This window comes from Dendropsophus ebraccatus, chromosome 7 (assembly GCF_027789765.1).
Source record: "Dendropsophus ebraccatus isolate aDenEbr1 chromosome 7, aDenEbr1.pat, whole genome shotgun sequence".
Taxonomy (NCBI): Eukaryota; Metazoa; Chordata; class Amphibia; order Anura; family Hylidae; genus Dendropsophus; species Dendropsophus ebraccatus.
The window spans coordinates 90,985,151-91,002,248 of NC_091460.1; the positions used below are offsets into that span (position 1 = coordinate 90,985,151).

Here is a 17,098-nt window from a genome sequence, read left to right on the forward strand (position 1 = left end):
ATTGCAGCAGGTTCTCTGGTAAACTGGTAAACTGTTGACACAGAAAAGCAATAGCTTTGGCAGCACAGCACTTAAAAGTCCTAGCATCACACTGACTGATATCCCATGATGCTTACCATGCAGTTGTTATCCAGTAATACTGTATACAGTAGGACAGTATTGATTTCCAATGAGACAATTCAGCAGATTCCCAGCTGGTACAGTAAGTTCATGGGCAGCACAGGAAGCTCTCTTGTACAAGGGGGGACCTGTCATGATGGAGTACAGTATACAGTATTGTCTCATTCCTGGCTCCTACATGGCACCCCCTGACATCCCTGGTCCCCATCATGGCACCCCCTGACATCCCTGGTCCCCATCATGGCTATTAGAAGTCGATTGCTCAATGGGGGTCAATGTGGGGAGAACCTGGTAGATTTTTTGACTGAATTGCTACAATTTGTACTTGGGCACAATGCGTTCCAGTTCGCTGGCCAGTGGTATGGCCAGCGGGCTGGAACTGCGATGGGTACGCCGGTGGCACCAACTTTCGCCAATTTGTACAGTATACAGTATTATCTCATTCCTGGCTCCTACATGGCACCCCCTGACATCCCTGGTCCCCATCATGGCGCCCCCTGACATCCCTGGTCCCCATCATGGCGCCCCTTGACATCCCTGGTCCCCATCATGGCGCCCCCTGACATCCCTGGTCCCCATCATGGCTCCCCCTGACATCCCTGGTCCCCATCATGGCACCCCCTGACATCCCTGGTCCCCATCATGGCGCCCCCTGACATCCCTGGTCCCCTTCATGGCGCCCCCTGACATCCCTGGTCCCCATCATGGCGCCCCCTGACATCCCTGGTCCCCATTATGGCGCTCCCTGACATCCCTGGTCCCCATCATGGCGCCCCCTGACATCCCTGGTCCCCATTATGGCGCCCCCTGACATCCCTGGTCCCTATCATGGCACCCCCTGGTCCCTATAATGACGCCCCCTGACATCCCTGGTTTCTCTTATTACCCTCTTACTGGTGCTGGATGCTGTCTCCTGTAGTGAGAGGCTGGTGATTGCGTTGTGCTTGCGGCCTAAACGTTATGACGCTCCTTCTCACAGCTCAGCTACGCCTCCTCCTTTCGCCCTCCAGCGGTGCATGTCCTGCTCACGCACTCTCTGTCTCCCTCCTCCTTCATCAAGTTGCCTGTCAGCGCTGTCGGCTAGCAATTTTCGGCATGAAAGTCCTGCTTCTAGTCTTCATATAGGGTTTTTTACCCACAAATTTTGCACAAAAAGGCGGTCGGGGTCAGGTGAGGGGGTGGTCTTCTAAAGGAGAGGCATCGTCCATAGAAAATAATGGGGGGAAAATCCGTCACAGAAAAAAAATCAAACATACAAACAGCAATAGCATCGCTTGGTCGAGGAAGGAAGGGCCCAAATTGACTTCTTGCACCAGGGCGCAAGAGACATTAGCTCCACCCCTGTGTATAGGTCTTCATTATATAACCCATTATGTTTACTTTTGTCCTAACGTGTGTCCACTTTGTATGGTAAATGTTGAGCCGACTTTCTTTGTATAGGAAATGTTGTGCCGACTCTCTTTGTAAATGCTCTGCAGCCTCTTTACAATACTCACACTCTTCTCTTCTGACATCTGATACGTGTTTGTGAAAAGTTTTATTAAATTCTCTGCACTTGCAAGTTGTGAGGTCACCATATTGTCCAGGAACAAGGATTTCTGGCAGCAAATAAGCCTGAATTCTCATAGTAACATTTTAATAGAGCCCGAGTTATTGGGTCTCATGAACTCTTACAACACAATGAGAAGCGTAATGCTGGCAGAGATCTCTCAGTACGTTCATCCTATCTTTATTATTGCATCATTCTGACATTTGAGCTGATTTTTATCTAAATTTTAACAGCAGAGTAAGAGGACAGATGACTATTAGACAAGATGCTGATATATATCTTACAAGCCTGTGTATTGTGCAGTGAGTTGAGAAGTTAGGAACTTAGTATGTGAACACTCTAAGCAATACTATACAAAGCTGAATCCAGTAATTATTGCCTTATACTGTAGAGCCTAAATACAGTATACAAATACATAAGAACTGGGCCATCAATTAAAGTCATCTTTAGTGGGGATGTTTTAAAGGTTTTTGCACTGTGAGGGATCCCTGGGTGACTGGAGTCAGTGGTGGACATAACGCCTGTGCAGGGCACTGGGCAGCAGAGGGGCCCAGGCTCAGACTCTGTTGGACATGAGCTTGAGCTGCCCCATCGCTCACAGCACTTGACCCCTGGGAGAGCCTGCCCTCCCCTCCCAGGTGGCGGGTGCTGCGAGAAGGTTTTTAACTGCAAGCGTCCCGATGAGTTATCGTAGTTAAAGTGGAGCTGTAATTGACAGACCAGGAGCTATTGGCTCATAGCCCTGCCAATTACTCTTTGGCCACAGGCACAATTCTGCCTCCGGCCACGAGAGGTCACTCTCTCCTTCAGTGCTCCGCTACACAAGTGATGTCACTTGTGTGTGTAGAGCAGGAAGAGAGAAGACTGAAGGACTGTAGCCAGTATTTTTTTTTTAATTTGACTACACAGCGAGGGATGTCACTACAAAGGAAGGCCAAACATGAAGGGGGGTCTAACTAGCAGATTCCTTACATTGGGGATAGTATCAGGTGGTTTGTGTGTGTGGTGGTGGTGGGGTGACAACCAGGAAGACTACCTACTGGGCCAGGGGGGCCTAACTCCCATATGGATGCACAGAGAAGGGCCTGACTATATTACTACTATATGGGCCACAAAGGGGGCTTATCTTCTATACTGAGGCACAGAACAGGCTTATCTACTATATGAAGGCAAAGATGGTGGCCTTTCTACTATGCAAGGGCATAAAGGTAGCTGAACTGAGCCTTATTAATATATGGGGCAGAAAACGTGCAATGTTAGGGTATGTGCACACTACGGAATCCCAACAGATCACCCACAGCGGATTCCTCAGCTCGCCCTCGCTCGCATCTCCTCTGGTCCTATAGGCTTCATTTTTTAGTTTGCCATATTCTGCTGTCCACCCAAAGAAGGAACCCACCACTCATTTTTCGAGCGGACAGCGGAATCTGGCAAACCATAGAATGAAGCCTATGGGACCAGCGGAGATGTGTGCACCACAGGGATTCTGTAGTGTGGACATACCCGTACATTGCACTGAGTGAGTTTCTGGAAAATAAAAAAAAAATAACTTATTCAAAAATCTTTTCAAATAGAATTTTTATGCCACACGTCTATTTAATATACTTACACAGCCATCACCATATTAAGCTTGTACAAAAGGTGCAAAAAAGTTAAAAAAACATCAAACCAGCACCTTACAATGTCCTATATTACTATGAGTACTTCTCAGATATGTGTTTTTTCAACCAGCATGGCTTTACTGAGGGCCGATCATGTCAGACTAATCTCATTGATTTCTTTGATTATGCCACAAAAGTGCTGGATGAAGGTGGTGCTGTGGATATCGCCTATCTGGACTTCAGCAAAGCTTTTGATACAGTTCCCCATAAAGAGCTGATAGAGAAGTTGGAGAAAATTGGACTTAATCCCTGGATAGTTCAGTGGATTTGTGGTTGGCTGAAGGAGAGATATCAGAGGGTTGTTGTTAATGGTGTATATTCTGAGCAGAGACTGGTTACAAGTGGTGTGCCACAAGGGTCTGTTCTGGGTCCTATTCTTTTTAATATGTTTGTAAGTGACATAGGAGAAGGGTTGATAGGTAAAGTTTGTCTGTTTGCTGACGACACAAAAGTGTGCAATAGGGTGGATATTCCTGGAGGTGTCAGTAATATGGAAAATGATTTAGCTTTGCTAGATAAGTGGTCCAAACAGTGGAAATTGAAGTTCAACGTTTCCAAATGTAAAATAATGCACTTGGGGAGGAGGAATCCTCTATCCGAGTATCACATCGGCAGTACTGTGTTGGAAAAGACTTCAGAAGAGAAGGATTTAGGGGTAATGATTTCTGAAAGCCTTAAAATGAGTCACCAGTGCAACCAGGCGGTGGGGAAAGCAAATCGTATGCTGGGGTGTATAGCTAGAGGTATAACCAGTAGGAAAAGGGAGATTGTGATCCCGCTGTATAGAGCTCTGGTGAGGCCACATCTGGAATACTGTGTCCAGTTCTGGAGACCTCACCTAAAAAAGGACATTGATAAAATAGAACGGGTCCAAAGACGGGCTACAAAAATGGTGGAGGGTGTGAGGCATAAACCATATCAGGAAAGACTTAAGGATTTGAATCTGTATAGTCTGGAGGAAAGACGGGAAAGGGGGGACATGATTGAAACCTTTAAGTATGTTAAGGGACTAAATAAGGTTCAAGAGGGGAGTGTTTTTAGTAAAAAACTGAGCTCAAGAACAAGAGGACACAGTGGGAGGTTAGTTGGGGGAAAGATCAGAAGCAATGTAAGAAAATATTATTTTACTGAAAGAGTAGTAGATACCTGGAACAAACTTCCAGCAGAGGTGGTTGGTAAATCTACAATAACAGAATTTAAACACGCCTGGGATAGACATATATCTATCCTAAGATAATAAGGAAGAAAATACTAAAAGGGCGGACTAGATGGACCCAGTGGTCTTTTTCTGCCGACAATCTTCTATGTTTGTTGAAGTGGTGAAGGAAGCCTTCAAAAATTTGGAGGAAAAAACTATTGGTCATCAAAACCTCTCAAAGGAGGAAAGAGAGGCTCTGGTTGGTTTAGAACGTGATTCCTCCCCGGTCATCAAGACCTCCGACAAGGGGAGTAATATTGTATTGATGACCAGGGAGGAATATGACGCAATGTGTCTTAACTTGTTAGAGGACCAAGCATGTTATCGTAAATTAAAAACAGATCCCACTGAAATATTTTCTAATCAATTAATCAGTATACTCAATAAAGCCAAAGAAGAGAAGCTGACTGATGTAGTGGAATATAATTACCTTAAATCGGACCATCCAAAAATTGCTAGTTTCTATACGATCCCGAAGATACAATAGTGTCGGGGATAAACAATGTAACGCAAAATGCAAGCCAATACATTGACGTGGTATTGAGACCATTTGTGGAGGCATTGGCGTCCTATGTAAGAGATACCACTGATGTCCTCAGTCGAATCGACGAGATACAGCTGGAACCACAAAGTTACCTGGCCTCCCTTGATGTGGAGGCTTTATACTCCTTGATCCCTCATGAGGGTGGTAAAAGGGCAGTTATGCACTTCCTAAGGACAAGAGGAATTCAGTATGAGGCTCATAATGAGTTCGTGTTGAGCCTACTGGATTTTGTCCTAACCCGTAACTATTTCCTCTTCGGGGACGAATTCTTCCACCAGCAACGAGGTACAGCGATGGGGAGCCCTTGTGCCCCCACGTACGCAAATTTGTACCTCGGCTGGTGGGAGGATCTAGTCGTCTTCGGAGAGGAATTGTCCCACTGGTCCAGATATGTGCAATTGTGGATAAGGTTTATCGACGACGTCCTCATAGTCTGGACCTCCACACAGGAGGACTTTCACACGTTTGTTGAAGAATTAAATAGAAATGACCTGGGCTTGAGGTTCACGAAGACTATTGATAGAACCCAGATAGTATTTCTAGACCTAAATATACAGGTCATGCCCAATGGCAAACTAAATACATCAGTACACCGTAAAGAAACAGCAACCAACTCATTGCTGAAATGGGAGAGCTGCCATCCGCGCCCACTGAAGGCTGGCATACCAGTGAGCCAGTATTATAGGATTCGGCGCAATTGCACAACTATAAGTGAATTCTAAGAGAAAGCAAAAGACCTAAGGGACAGATTGTTAAAGCGGGGATACCCAAAAAAGGTGTTGAGAAGTGCCTATTGGAGGGCTCTCCAAAAAAATAGAAATGAATTACACCTAAAGAGAAAAAAATGGATGATACTGACCAGATTAGTCGAATCATTGGCACCTATGATGTAAAAGCAAAGGAAGTGAGGCAAATCCTGTCCCAATACTGGCCAATCTTGAAATTGGATAATGTGATTGATCGGTACATACCCGACAGACCCCAAATCACATACCGGAGAGGCCGAAACCTCAAGGATAGATTGGTTCACAGCCATCTTCCAGCAGCAAATGAAACGAAGAGGATAAGTGTGGCTGGAACCTATCCTTGTAGCAGGTGTACAATGTGTAAATATGTAAATATATAACACCGGGTAAAGTCTTTGAAAGTAGCAGTACGGGACAAAGATATGAGATACGGAATTTTGCCAATTGTAACACCACGGGAGTGATATACATGCTAACCTGCCCATGTCCAAAGAACTATGTGGGGAAAACATTCAGGACATTGAAGAAAAGGCTGAGTGAGCATATTGAGGACATAAAAAACAAGCGTGATACCCCCGTAGCAGCACACTTCCTTAACCTCTTAAGGACCCATGTCGTACCGGTACGTCATGGATCACTGTCACTTAAGGACCCATGACGTACCGGTACGCGGGTCCTTTAAGAGGGCGCCGCGGCCGGCCGGGTCCCGATCGGGGGAGATAGCCTGCTATAATACATAGCAGGCCATCTCTCCCTGTCGGCATGGGGGGTTGTTAACCCCCCCCATGCCGACGATCGCCGCTATTGGCTGATAAGCCCATAGCGGCGATCGGAACCTTTCCGTGCCATCGGTGGCCCGATGACCCGGAAAAAAATGGCGGTTGGTGCTGTCCGAGGACGGCACCGACCGCCATTACTGTAAAAAGTAATGGTGGTCACGGTACCACCGTCCCCACGAGTAATAAATACCTGCTCCGGACCCCTCAGCTAGGTAGCTGAGGGGTCCAGAGCAGGTATTTGTACATTACTCACCTGTCCCGGGGTCTTGATCGGCGTCTTCCGGGTTCCCGGCGTCCTCTTCATCTTGTCGGGTCTTCGGCTTCTTCCGTGAGTCCCGATCGGCTTTTTTCGGCTCCAGCGTCGTCTTTTTTCGTATTTTTCCGGCTCCAGCGTCGTCTTTTTTCGGAACTTGCGCTCTGCTGCCCCCTAGCGGCTGATAAGTGTAATACACGTATCAGCCACTACAGGGATGTTCAGAATGTAGTAAAAAAAAATTTTTTTTCCCAATTTTTTTTTTTCTATTTTCCGCACCCTATCGCCGCTGAGTGCTGATCAGCATCGCACGAAAGTGCGCTGCTAATCAGCAACTCCTCCTTTTTGGCGTAGGGTGGTTTTTTTTTATATCCTACTGCCACGGTCTGCTGATAAGTGCCGAACATAAGTGCTGCATTTATCAGCAACACCATTTTTGGCGTAGGTTTTTTTTTTTATACTTACTGTAAAAAACACGTAAAAAAACACTACATTACACAACACTACACTACATTGAATAAAGTTTGACACTACACCACTACATACCCCATATACCAATCCCTATATAAAAGTGGCCCCCAGCGTGTTTTCGGTATCGGACGCATCTGTTATTATTGCCTCCGACACTGAAACAGCCAGTGAGGATGAATGGGGGGATCCTTCTTTCCTCCATTCATCCTCATCCTCCTCATCATCCAGTGACGTGTCTGGGGGTAGCGTAGCGTACGCTGCCCCCCAGACACGTCTTTTCCGCCAGTACCGTCCCAATAAGAGATGACGGTATGGTGTGAAATTCTACAAACTCTGTGAGCGTACCTCTGGGTACTCTTACAGATTTAGGGTACGTGCACACTGCGGAATGGCGAAGGATAACCTTTCGTGCATTCCGCAGCTGGCACCCGCCGGCGGACTGATGCAGGCGCGCGTCTCCACCCGTGTCATAGACTCCATGTTATGCACGGGCGGATTCCATCATCCGTCATTCCATCAACACGTTGGACGGAGAGTGGAATCCGCCCGTGCATACAATGGAGTCTACGACACGGACAGAGACGCGCGCCTGCATCAGTCCGCCGGTGGGTGCCAGCTGCGGAATGCACAAAGTGTTATCCTTCGCGATTCTGCAGTGTGCACGTACCCTTAAGAGTGTATGAAGGAAGGGACACCCGAATCCAGCCCCCAGATGCCCCCTCCCCCCCATCCTCGGAGTTAGTGGGAAGATCGTCCGGGAACTGATCCTCCCACTGCTGGATAAAGGTCACCACCTGTACGGGGATAACATTTATACCAGCGCCCCCTCTTCCGGTCCCTCGCTGCCCGAGCTACTGTAGCTTGCGGCACGATCCGTAAATATCAGAAGCAGTAATAGAGCCCTAATAATTAGCAGCCATGGAGCAGACCCAGCGCTTCTGGATATGAAGGACCCCGTATCGCACCAGGACAACATTTTCCAGGTGACGTCCCCCACACTGGAGAAAAGAAGACCCCAGAAGAAGTGCAGAGTGTGGCGTAACAGGGGGATCAGGAAGGACACCATTTTCCAGTGTGACGCCTGTCCTGATCACCCCGGCCTCTGCATACTGGATCGCTCCAAGGCGTACCACACATCACTGGGGTTCTACATTATCTAAATTCTGTCCCTTATTCCTATTTCAGGGGTCACCCTGATCCAGGGTTATTCTGATCGCCATTATGGAGTCGGGAAGGAATTTTTCCCCTGTGATGAGGCTACTGTCGTGTGCCTCACTAGGGTTTTTTGCCTTCCTCTGGATCAACACAGGTTGAATTTGATGGACACCTGTCATTTTCAACCTTATAAACTAATAATTGGCCTAATACCCCCAAATAAATTAGAATGGTCCCTTTTCCCCAACTAAGTAGGTATGGCCGCCATTCCCATTAGAGGATGCCATGATGCAATTACAAAGCTTCTGTGCGGCCAGGACAGTAGAAACCCCCCACAAGTGACCCCATTCTGGAAACTACACCCCATAAGGAATCTAACAAGTGGGGCAGCGGGTATATGGCCCCCAAGTGACGGCCACATTTGGGACGTGAAAATGAAAAAAATTGTATTTTTTATTTTCACGGCACATGTTCTACACATGTGCCCATCACTAGTGGGGTCCATATGCTCACTGCACCCCTTGTTAGATTCCTTATGGGGTGTAGTTTCTAGAATGGGGTCACTTGTCGGGGGTTTCTACTGTCCTGGCAGCACAGGAGCTTTGTAATTGCGACATGGCCTCCATCCTCCATTCCAGCCTCTAAATGGCGCTCTGTCCCTTTGGTGGCTTGCCCTGTGCCCATATGGCACATTATGTCCACATGTGGGGTATTTTCGTGTAGGGGTATTTACCCTACACGTTTTGCTTTTATTTTCTTTTTTAACCCCTTGTGGAAATGGAAAAAAATCAAGGCTAGACCAACATTTAGTGTAATTTTTTTTTTAATTTTTACTCTAAATCATTGATCTTGTCTTGATTTTTTCCTTTTCACAAGAGGCTAAAAGATAAAAAAAAAACACAATGTGTAGAGCAATTTCCCCTGAGTACGGAAATACCCCACATGTGGACATAAAGCGCCATGTGGGTGCAGGGTAAGCCTCCAAAGGGAAGGAGCGCCATTTGGTTTTTGAAGGCTGGATTTGGATGGAATGGATTTCGAGGGGCCATGTTGCATTCAAAAGGCCCCTGTGTTGCCAAGACAGTTGAACCCCCCCACAATTGACCCCATTATGGAAACTACACCCCTCAAGGAATGTAACAAGGGGTGTAGTGAGCATATGGACCCCACTGGTGACGGGCACAAATGTGGAACAATGTGGCGTGAAAATGAAATATTACATTTTTTACACTATAATGTTGGTCTAGCCTTGAATTTATCATTTTCACAAGGGGTTAAAAGAGAAAAAAAAACACAATATGTGTAGAGCAATTTCCCCCGAATCCGTAAATACCCCACATGTGGACATAAAGCGCCATGTGGGTGCAGGGCAAGCCTCCGAAGGGAAGGAGCGCCATTTGGATTTTGGAGGTTGGATTTGGCTAGAATGGATGATGAATGCCATGTCGCATTTACAGAGCCCTTGTGCTGCCAAAACACTGTAAACCCCCCACAAGTGACCCCATTCTGGAAACTACACCCCTCAAGGAATCTAACAAGGGGTGCAATGAGGATATGGACCCCTGGATGACGGGCACATTTGTGCCATGAAAGTGAAAAAATGAAAATTTTCACTTTCACGTCACATTTTTCCACATTTGTGCCCGTCACCAGTGGGGTCCATATGCTCACTGCACCCCTTGTTAGATTCCTTGAGGGGTGTAGTTTCCAGAATGGGGTCACTTGTGGGGGGTTTCCAGTGTCTTGGCAGGACGAGGGCTTTGTAAATGCGACATGGCCCTTGAAATCCATTCCATCCAAATCCAGCTTCCAAAAGCCAATTGGCGCTCCTTCCCTTTGAAGGCTCGTCCTGCGCCCGCTTGGCACTTTATGTCCACATGTGGGGTATTTCCATACTCGGGAGAAACTGCGCTACATGTTTTGTGTTTTTTTTTTCCTTTTATCCCTTTGTGAAAATGAAAAATTGAAGGCTAGAACAACATTTTAGTGTAAAAAATACTTTAGTCTTTTTTCAAGCCATATTGTTCGGAAAATCTGTGAAGCACCTGTGGGGTCCAGATGCTCACCGCACCCCTTGTTACATTCCTTGAGGGGTGTAGTTTTCTAAATGGTGTCCCTTTAGGGGTGTTTTTTTAGGTTTTGGCACCCCAGAGCCTCTGCCAACCTGAAGTGGTACAGTCAAAAATGACCAAAAATAACGGAGCCATTAAAATTCACTAGGCGCTCCTTTATATCTGAGGCTTGTGGTTGCGTCAAATAGCGCAATAGGGCCACATATGGGGTATTTCTATAAACTGCAGAAACGGGGCAATCAATATTGGGGTGCATTTCTCTGGTAATAAGCTTATAATTATGAAAAATATTGGATTACAATAAAATCTCTGCACAGAAAATTAAAATTTTCAAATTTCTTACACACTTAGCTTTTATTTCTGTGACTCCCCTAAAGGGTTAAAAAACTTTCTGGATGTGCTTTTGCAGAGTTTAGGGGGTGCAGTTTCTGAAATGGGGTGCTTTATGGGGCTTTCTAACATACAGGCCCCTCAAATACACTTTAAACCTGAACAGTTCCCTAAAAATATCTGATTTTGAAATTTTACTGAAAATTTGGAAATTTGCTGCTAATGTTTTAAGCTTTCTATTGTCTATAAAAAATGAAATATAGTTTAATAAATGCTGCCAACATAAAGTAGACATGTTGCTAATGCTATTTAATATATAATTTATGTGGTATAACCATTTTCTGTATAAGCAGAAAAGTTTTAAAGTTGGAAAAATGCATTTTTTCACAATTTTTCACGCTATTTTGGGTTTTTTCATAAAGATTCGTTATAAGTATCGACTCCAATTTACAAGAAATGTGAAGTACAATATGTCACGAGAAAACAATCTCAGAATCAGCCGGATAGGTAAAAGCATCCCGAAGTTATTAATGAATAAAGCGACACTGGTCATATTCATAAAATTTGCTCCGGTCCTTAAGGCCATTTCAGGCCCGGTCCTTAAGGGGTTAAAGAGCATCAAGCGTGATAGAAGTGGTTCAGAGGTCTAAAATGCGGGGAAACTACGATAAAAAATTATTGCAAAGTGAGGCACAATGGACATTTTGGTTAAATTCAGTGCGACCCAACGGTCTGAATGACTATATATCGAATATGTCATTCCGCTGAACGTATTTGCAAATTAGAAATTAAAAGTAAAAAGAAAAAAGAAACAAGATCTAAAGCATCTCTCTAAAAAGATAGACTTGCGGCTCAAGAGCGGGATCCAAAAAGAAGCTTGACACGCAGCGGCGTCTCGAGTAACCAAGCAACTATGCACATGATACAGATCACGTGGACGCAACTCTGGACTGAAACGTCATCGCTCCAGCATGACCACTCTGTAGGTGATGAATGGAAGGTGCAACAGTCTGTAATTAGAGTGGGCGGAGACGTGCAACATATAAAAAGAAGCCAGGAGCGTCGATTCATTGTACGGCCATCACCAGAGCTGTACGGAGTGGAGCAGTTGCACCTAGTCCCAAAGAATATGTGAGATTAACCTAATGGCCCCTGAAGATGTATGGAGCAAGAAACGTGAGCACGTCGGGCATTAAAAAACAACTTGAAGAGTATCCAAAAGAAAAATAAGGGAAGTAATCTCTTCAGTCTATTTTTATATTTATAAATAAAAACGCAATAGTATGAATACTCGCATAGGAAATGGACAATAATATAAAAGACTGGGACAAAAAAAAAACTATAAATTAAAAGAATAACCTATGAGATGCTTGAAGTGAAAAAACACATATCTGAGAAGTACTCATAGTAATATAGGACATTGTAAGGTGCTGGTTTGATGTTTTTTTTTAACTTTTTTGCACTTTTTGTACAAGCTTAATATGGTGATGGCTGTGTAAGTATATTAAATAGACGTGTGGCATAAAAATTCTATTTTAAAAGATTTTTGAATAAAACAGGAAATTACAGGAAATAAATTATTTACTTATATCAACCAACAAAACACAGTAATCACTGAACTCAAGGAGAACAGCGAAAAAAATTCCAATGAAGTACTCAATCAAGAGTCTCCACTGATGCCCCCCAAAATTTAAATATGCAAAACAAGAGTCCGTGGAGCCTCAGTTACGAGTCTCAAAACACGGGATAGCCAGATATCTCTAGCCTGTTGCCAACGGGGTGCCTCCATGATGGGGAGAGCACCACACCACCCTGATAAATAACCCCTTAAGTCCCACTCGGTTGCGAGTATTGGAACATAGACAGGGAAACAACAGGATGGCCCCTTTTGTCAATGTCTAACTCAAGGTGCGAGTATTGCGATCATGACAAGGGCTTGCAAAGGCAGGCTTCCACCCACAGACAGCAGTTTCGGGGTTTTTGCCCCTCGTCAGTGTGGGGTAGGATTCTGGCTAGTTGGGGCAATGAAAAATCAACCTACAAAACACAGTAATCACTGAACTCAAGGAGAACAGCGAAAAAAATTCCAATGAAGTACTCAATCAAGAGTCTCCACTGATGCCCCCCAAAATTTAAATATGCAAAACAAGAGTCCGTGGAGCCTCAGTTACGAGTCTCAAAACACGGGATAGCCAGATATCTCTAGCCTGTTGCCAACGGGGTGCCTCCATGATGGGGAGAGCACCACACCACCCTGATAAATAACCCCTTAAGTCCCACTCGGTTGCGAGTATTGGAACATAGACAGGGAAACAACAGGATGGCCCCTTTTGTCAATGTCTAACTCAAGGTGCGAGTATTGCGATCATGACAAGGGCTTGCAAAGGCAGGCTTCCACCCACAGACAGCCGTTTCGGGGTTTTTGCCCCTCGTCAGTGTGGGGTAGGATTCTGGCTAGTTGGGGCAATGAAAAATCAACCAACAAAACACAGTAATCACTGAACTCAAGGAGAACAGCGAAAAAAATTCCAATGAAGTACTCAATCAAGAGTCTCCACTGATGCCCCCCAAAATTTAAATATGCAAAACAAGAGTCCGTGGAGCCTCAGTTACGAGTCTCAAAACACGGGATAGCCAGATATCTCTAGCCTGTTGCCAACGGGGTGCCTCCATGATGGGGAGAGCACCACACCACCCTGATAAATAACCCCTTAAGTCCCACTCGGTTGCGAGTATTGGAACATAGACAGGGAAACAACAGGATGGCCCCTTTTGTCAATGTCTAACTCAAGGTGCGAGTATTGCGATCATGACAAGGGCTTGCAAAGGCAGGCTTCCACCCACAGACAGCCGTTTCGGGGTTTTTGCCCCTCGTCAGTGTGGGGTAGGATTCTGGCTAGTTGGGGCAATGAAAAATCAACCAACAAAACACAGTAATCACTGAACTCAAGGAGAACAGCGAAAAAAATTCCAATGAAGTACTCAATCAAGAGTCTCCACTGATGCCCCCCAAAATTTAAATATGCAAAACAAGAGTCCGTGGAGCCTCAGTTACGAGTCTCAAAACACGGGATAGCCAGATATCTCTAGCCTGTTGCCAACGGGGTGCCTCCATGATGGGGAGAGCACCACACCACCCTGATAAATAACCCCAGTGCAGACATACCCTTACAGTGTGGACATACCCTTACAGAGTGGAACAATACAGAAGAGGTCTTTATATAGAGGAGAGGATGGTGCTGGAGCAAAGAGCCTAAAATGTTTTGTCTGGCTTATTCTGCAGAGACCAGCTTCGGCCAGGAGAAGTCTTCATGACGGCCGGGCCAGATGGAGAAGAAAAGGAAAAATGTGCGACTCTGATAAGAGGAGGCACCCCCTGTGAGTCATTAGATGTAACTGCACTGTAACCACTTACATGGTGTGCAGTGCCATTGTAACATTAGTATCTACACTATATAGATACATAGAAGCAGGCAATGGAGGGGTCGGGGTTACAACCCAGATTAGTTATCGCATATGGTCATATATGTACAAAGTATAGAAAATTACCTTAAAAATATTAAAAAGTTTTCTGTTGAGTGTACTTATGCCTAAAAGGCGTTCCGCTGTATAAGCCCATATTACTGGAGTCTCTGGCACGCAGAATCCTGTCACATGACCTAGCATCACATGGTAGCCCTACTGGAGTGTCATCTGGTTGGTATAGCAATGAAATATGCTGACCTGCCTCTAAACTTAACTCTAGAGACCCCCCATACAGTTACAATGGCCCCCTGTTGTGCAAATCCCCCCCCATATAGTAATAATGGCCCCCTGTTGTGCACATCCCACCTCCACTCCCTAGGTAGTAATACCGGCCCCTTGTTGTGCATATCCCAGCTCCTTGCATATAGTAATAATGGCCACCTATTGTGCACATCCCACCTCCCCCCATCTAGTAATAATGGCCCCTGTTGTGCACATCCAACCTCCTCCCCATATAGTAATATTGTCCCCTGTTTTGAACTTTCCACATCCCCCTATATAGTAATAATGGCCCCTGTTGGGCACATCCTATATAGTAATAATGGGACTCTAATTATCATAGAAGAGATAGAAATGTCCAAAAATATTCCAAATGTTCTTAACATTTACCATACCATTACCATAATCCACACAGACATTATTTTGCATATTGCAGTGTAATAGACCAGCCTAATTTTATATATATTATATATATATTATTGTATAGGCTGTAGGACTTGGTGTAAGGACAGACTTGCTCACAGTAATAATTCCAACAATCTATACGGTTACTGTATGGTGTGTTATTAGTTATATGAGCAATTAGTATATACCCGTGTATATCCTGTATCTGATCACTATATAGCCACTGTATGACAGTGTTATTGGTTATATCATATACCTGTTCCTGACAAAATGATTAGGTCTTTCAGTGTTCCACTCCACTTCTTCTTGTCTTAGTTGTTTTGTATTATAAGTAGTGAGGAAAAACCTGAAACATGGGTTTGTGTGTGAAGCGGAAGTCCTTCTACGAACATCTTATAGTTACAAAGAGAAAGTGACTTCTACGTTACACACGAACCAAGGTGTGGAGGGTGGGCCAGGACCAAAGTAAGGTGATCAGCTGTGCAATAAAGGCCCTATTGCACTAAAGATTATCGACCACACTTGGCTGATTACTGGACGTTCTGGCCGACATCTTTGGTGCAATAGCTCACGTAATAGCACAGGCACAAGCGGAGAACGAGGAGGAAGAAAGTGCTGATCTGGCATACGCTCGCTTCCTCCTCTATATCGTGCCGTCTAATACGTCCTTAAGAGGGAGAGCAGGGCAGATGTTTAGCCTCTTCCTGCCAATGCCCCTTATACAATAACATATATGGCAGAAGGTTTCTAAACATACTAGTAATTTCTGTTTACCTTCCTCTACTTTGATGATATAGTGTTTCATATTGCAATATTATGAGAAAAATATAGAGAGTTCTACACATATAACTTTCTCCATTCGAAATCTTCTGCCTGGCTGTAAGGCAACAGACTAGAGAGAGCCTACCCGACCACTCTGTCTGCAGAAACCCTGCCGATTCAAGTGGTAGCAGCCAACGATGTATGTATATGTAACGTATATGGCCACCCCCCCAACCCATCTTCTCTCTGTGCAGGACGCTGACAGGTCCTGCTCCCTCTTTGTCTCCTGATTTCCAGCCCACTCACCATGCACTACAGTTAGTGGGCTGAACTTTAGAGCCCTGGGCCCATGTCCTTCTCCAGGCCCCTAGAGGTGCTATGGGCCCCAGCACTTGCCCCGGTAAGCCCGCTGCTGATGCCAGCCCTGTTTCAGGCACTCAATCCTTTTTCTTGGGGAGATAAGCTACTGCCAGGAGTATGGCAGCAGCTAACCTACCCTCTCTATTCAGAATACATGCATATAACCCGCTTTAAAACAGGAACTCTTAGGGTATGTGCACACTATGGAATCTCAACGGAACAGCTCGCATCTCCGCTGATCCCAAAGGCTTCATTCTATGGTTTGCCAGATTTCACCATCCGCCTAAAGAATGAGCGGGTTCATTCTTCGGGCGGGTGCAAGCTGTGGAATCCCCAATTGGTGTTCCGCCGGGATTCCGTAGCGTGCACATACCCTAAGTCCCTGGTCTTCACTGCACATATATGCCACAATGGAAAAAAACATCTTACTGTCTTTTCACTGAACCAAAGTTTATAGAAACTAGGAAAACAGTTTATAAACAAGCCAGTGATGCGGCAGTGCTCCTGGGTGGGAATACTTCGGCTGTTGGCGCCAAGGGGAAGGGTGGCATGCACTGTGGGGGGCTGTCGGCAGGTTGGATTTGTCTGGCCTGCTTATGGTCCGGTTAAGATCCGCTGCAAACCGTAATTATGCCCAACACTGCTTTGTGTAGCATAGCTTAATCCAAGGTGTTCATTTTGGACGTGCAAAGGAAAGACCTGGCGACTTTCAGGTTGCCAGACGAAAGTGTAAAAGGAGAAATATACAGCACGATGACCTGGAGACTTTCAGGTTGCCAGACGAAAGTGTAAAAGGAGAAATATCCAGCACGATGACCATAAAAAATTGGTTCTTTATTGAGGTTGAATCCATAAAATCACATATAGTAAGAAAAAGCTAAGTGTCTGTGATATTTTCTTCTAACTATATGTGATTTTATGGATTCAACCTCAATAAAGAACCAATTTT

At 45.2% G+C, this 17,098-nt stretch overlaps 1 protein-coding gene across 1 annotated transcript in view; it reads left to right on the forward strand.

Annotated features, from left to right (window-relative positions):
• The first annotated feature begins 11,305 nt into the window (after positions 1-11,305).
• LOC138797564 (calcium-binding and coiled-coil domain-containing protein 2-like) overlaps positions 11,306-17,098 on the forward strand; it is a 46,772-nt gene continuing 40,979 nt past the window's right edge. The window contains exons 1-2 of the mRNA XM_069977886.1: positions 11,306-11,385; positions 14,162-14,256. Of these exons, the coding sequence (XP_069833987.1) occupies positions 14,190-14,256 (67 nt within the window). The 5' untranslated portion in view covers positions 11,306-11,385; positions 14,162-14,189. The remainder of the gene's footprint in view (positions 11,386-14,161; positions 14,257-17,098) is intronic.